The following is a 4057-nucleotide window of genomic DNA, read 5'->3' on the forward strand; positions in this document are numbered from 1 at the left end:
TATATATATATTAAATAATTGAAAAAAAAAAAAGATTCATAACGAAACACTACAAAACTTGCGTCCTCTAGTTCCCCAATGCAACCCCTAAAGGACACAGTGTCTCGTTCCCTTCTCAGGGAACCATGGTTACATACGTAACCTGAGACGTTCCCTTCCGAGGGAACTTAGAACTGCGTCCTCTAGGGGTCGCATTGGGGAACTAGTGTACGCAGTGTCTCGTTCCCTTCTCAGGGAACCATGGTTATATACGTAACCTGAGACGTTTTATTTATAGAAATACAAGTGAGATTTGCTGAAGTTATTTAATTATTATTTTTTTTAAAGATTAACTTTGAATCAGCATTAGATGACATTAAAGCAGCATATCAGCTGACACTGATCTTTTTTTTTTAATCTATATTGTGTATCTCTACTTGCCCATACTAATCTTTTATGCCCCTTATTGTCACAGCTGAGAGTCTTCAAACTAGCTAAGTCCTGGCCGACTCTGAACATGCTAATCAAGATCATTGGCAACTCACTAGGCGCCTTGAGCAACCTGACGCTTGTGCTGGCCATCATCGTCTTCATCTTCGCCGTGGTGGGCATGCAACTGTTCGGGAAGAACTACCGTGACTGTGTGTGTAAGATTTCTGAGGATTGCACGCTTCCTCGCTGGCACATGTACGATTTCTTCCACTCGTTCCTGATCGTCTTCAGGGTTTTGTGTGGAGAGTGGATCGAGACCATGTGGGACTGCATGCAAGTGTCGGGACAGCCCTTGTGCTTAATTGTGTTCATGATGGTCATGGTCATTGGAAATCTGGTGGTATGTAAAGTTACTTCTAAAAAATGAACTCTAAAAAAATCTGAATTGTGTCAACATGTAGTTGGTTTCTTCCCAATTTTGTAGGTTTTGAACCTGTTCCTCGCTCTGCTGCTCAGCTCATTCAGTGCCGACAACCTCGCAGCCCCTGATGACGAGGGCGAAAAGAACAACCTGCAGATAGCGGTTGGTCGAATCAGGAAAGGTGTTGCTTTAGTTAAGGCCTGCCTTCAGAATTTCTTCCGGAGCGGCTGTTTAAGAAGGAGGAAGCCGAAAAAGAAAACCGTAGATGGGAACACGATCGGGAGAAACTGCAAGGGAATAAATGATAACTCCAACCACACCACACTAGAGCTGGTTAAAGGCACTGGAGGAACAGACATGGATAGTGACACTGAGAATTATATCAGCAACTCAAGCTTGGATGTCAGGGTCCCGATCGCTGATGAGGAGTCTGATTTTGAGTGCCTCAACACTGAGGATTTCAGTAGCTTTTCTTCAGACCTAGAGGATAAAGAGGTAAGCTTGCGGTTTTTAACTTTTTTTTTCAAACACCAGGAAAATGGGTGGATATGAAGCCCCCTTTACATAGACATTTGAACCCATGCGTCCTTAGGAACATTTTTGTCTTTTTTTTATGTAATTTTATTAAAAAAATATTTAAAAAATTACAAACAAAAAACAATTATGTAAACAAAATGGCATTTAAAGGGTAAAATCCTGAAACTGAATGAATTTTTGGTAGTTATGATCTGGACTGATATTGGTAAAGTGAATATTGTCAGTGAAAGCAGAAAAATATATTACTAAATAATATTTAATTATGTTTTTTTTAATTACTTTTTTTAAATTGACAACAAGGGTTAAGCCAGATTGCATCGAGATCTTTGTTCTAATGCATCTTTAGTGGGCTTTGCTTACTGTTACCTGATCAAAAAGCGGAATTTATGGAAAATATTGTGGTCCGTAAGATTTTCTTGCATTTATTTGATCAAAAATACAGTAAAAATTGTGCAATATGATTACAATTTAAAATAACTTTTTCCTATTTAAATATTTATTATAAAATGCAATTTGTTCCTGTGATCAAAGCTGAATTTTCAGCATCATTACTCCAGTCTTCAGTGTCACATGATCTTTCAGAAATCACTCTAATATGCTGATTTGTTGCTCAAGAAACTTTTTTTGTTATTATCAATGTTGAAAACAGTTGTGCTGCTTCATATTTCCGTAGAAACTATAATACATTGTGCCAAGATACTTTGATGAACGGAAAATTCAAAAGAACAGCATTTATATGAAGGAGAAATCTTTTGTACTATTATAAATGTCTTTACTGTCACTTTTGCTTAATTTAATGCATCCTTGCTGAAAAAAGGGTATTAATTTCATTTTTAGATTAAAAAATTTATATTACTGACCCAAAGTTTTGAGCGGTAGTGAATTATGTGAGAAGTTGTAGTACATAATGTAGTACATTACAGTTCATAATTCAGATTTTTTTTGTCATTTTAACAGACAGAGATAAGGTATATGGTTTTGCATTCCTTCTCTATGAGTATTCCCACAGTATAGTATGTTATTAGGGTTTAGAAGAGCTTGTGTTTGGGGAAAGAAATGAGATAAATGAGGTTCCAAGTTGTAATGTGGTGAAATTATTTGATAAATATTGGGATATCGTTCATTTAAATCAAGTGAGCAAATTGTGTGAGCAACATCCGACATGGCATTTCACTGAAATGATCAACATTTGTCTTTAGAATCCTAATGCGTTTTTTTTTATCTCAATGCATTTTATCTTGGATCCATTTACTCCTGGCTTTTGATATGGTCAAGTGCAATCCGATCGTGATCCGGTCATTGAAAATGCATTAATACCACAAGTAAAGGACCCTAAAGTCTGTTTGAGATCAGGCAAGTGGTTTTCCGACACCGCTTTCACAGATCCATTGAAATGGTGGTTGTGGAGTTTGTCTGAATTTTATTTGCCACACAGTATGTATGACAGCAACGTACCCTAACTTGTGGGAAAAAAAAACTGCTATTGGTGACATACTATATAATTTACATCTTTACATTCTCCAGGTTGGTGTAATGCAGTCATTCAGGGTAGATATCATATTTAATTTGTGTTGGCTTAAGGTTCTAGTATGGTGGCCGAGAGGTGCAGAACAACTCACAATTCTGAAAACAAAATAACAAATTACAAACGCAAATGCAAGTCTACAAAACAAAATAACAATTCAGAAAGCACAACAACAATTCAGAAAACATTATAACAAGTCAGAAAACACAATGACAAATTCGAAAACAAAATAACAAGTCAGAAAGCACAACGACAAATCCGAAACCAAATTAACAAGTTAGAAAACACAACGACAACTTCGGAAAAGGTAGGTATAGTTTGAGACAGCGCCATTGGTTTGGGATTAATCACCGCTGACTGGACGAGACATCTGTCAATCAAAAAATACGGAGTGTCTATTTAGATTTAGTTAAAAGTGGCTGTAAATCATCAGCTCCAGTGGCGCAGATGGATAAGTGCTAGTCGATGGCATTTTGACGCGATCGACCTGGGTCCGATCCCACCTTTTGCCGAACTTTTTTTTCTCACTTTTCAAATCTCGTATCACATCATAAAGGCATTTATTTTCAATAAAAATTAAGGAAATAATCAAAAAGTTGAAAATAAAGTATCGGGTAGGGTTAGGGTGGGTGTAGGGAGGGCTTTATTGTACCAATAAGGTGGCATCCATTTAATAATTACTAGGTATTTGCACTTAGTGTAAATAGCATATTGCTAAAAAATACTGCTATTTTCACTTAGTCTAAATAGAATCCATTGCTAATACGAGATTTGAAAAGGGAGAAAAAAAAAAGTTCGGCAAAAGATGGGATCGAACCCGGGATGATCACGTCAAAAAGACAAGGGCAAGTGCTTATCCATCTGCGCCACTGGAGCTAATGTTAAACAGCCACTGTTAACTAAATGTAAATAGACACCCCGTATTTTTATTCCATAGTAAGGGCAATTCATATAAAACATTTAAACTGAGCTACTTTAATACCATCTCCGAACTTTCTACCACGACTCTGCTGTTCTTCGGCTGGTTCTTCCTGTATACGTTGATTGACAGATGTCTCGTCCAGTCAGCGGTGAAGCGGTGAGTACCAATGGCGCTGTCTCGAACTATACCTACCTTTTCCGGTTTGTCTGAATTGTCGTTGTGTTTTCTGACTTTCTGACTT

At 37.2% G+C, this 4057-nt stretch overlaps 1 protein-coding gene across 1 annotated transcript in view; it reads left to right on the forward strand.

Annotated features, from left to right (window-relative positions):
- The window catches only part of LOC107600687 (sodium channel protein type 2 subunit alpha-like), a 67109-nt gene that overhangs the window by 33391 nt on the left and 29661 nt on the right, over positions 1-4057 (forward strand). Inside the window, exons 11-12 of the mRNA XM_016292644.1 lie at positions 455-811; positions 896-1327. Of these exons, the coding sequence (XP_016148130.1) occupies positions 455-811; positions 896-1327 (789 nt within the window). The remainder of the gene's footprint in view (positions 1-454; positions 812-895; positions 1328-4057) is intronic.

This window comes from Sinocyclocheilus grahami, unplaced genomic scaffold (genome assembly GCF_001515645.1).
Source record: "Sinocyclocheilus grahami isolate Dianchi unplaced genomic scaffold, SAMN03320097.WGS_v1.1 scaffold289.1, whole genome shotgun sequence".
NCBI lineage: Eukaryota > Metazoa > Chordata > Actinopteri > Cypriniformes > Cyprinidae > Sinocyclocheilus > Sinocyclocheilus grahami.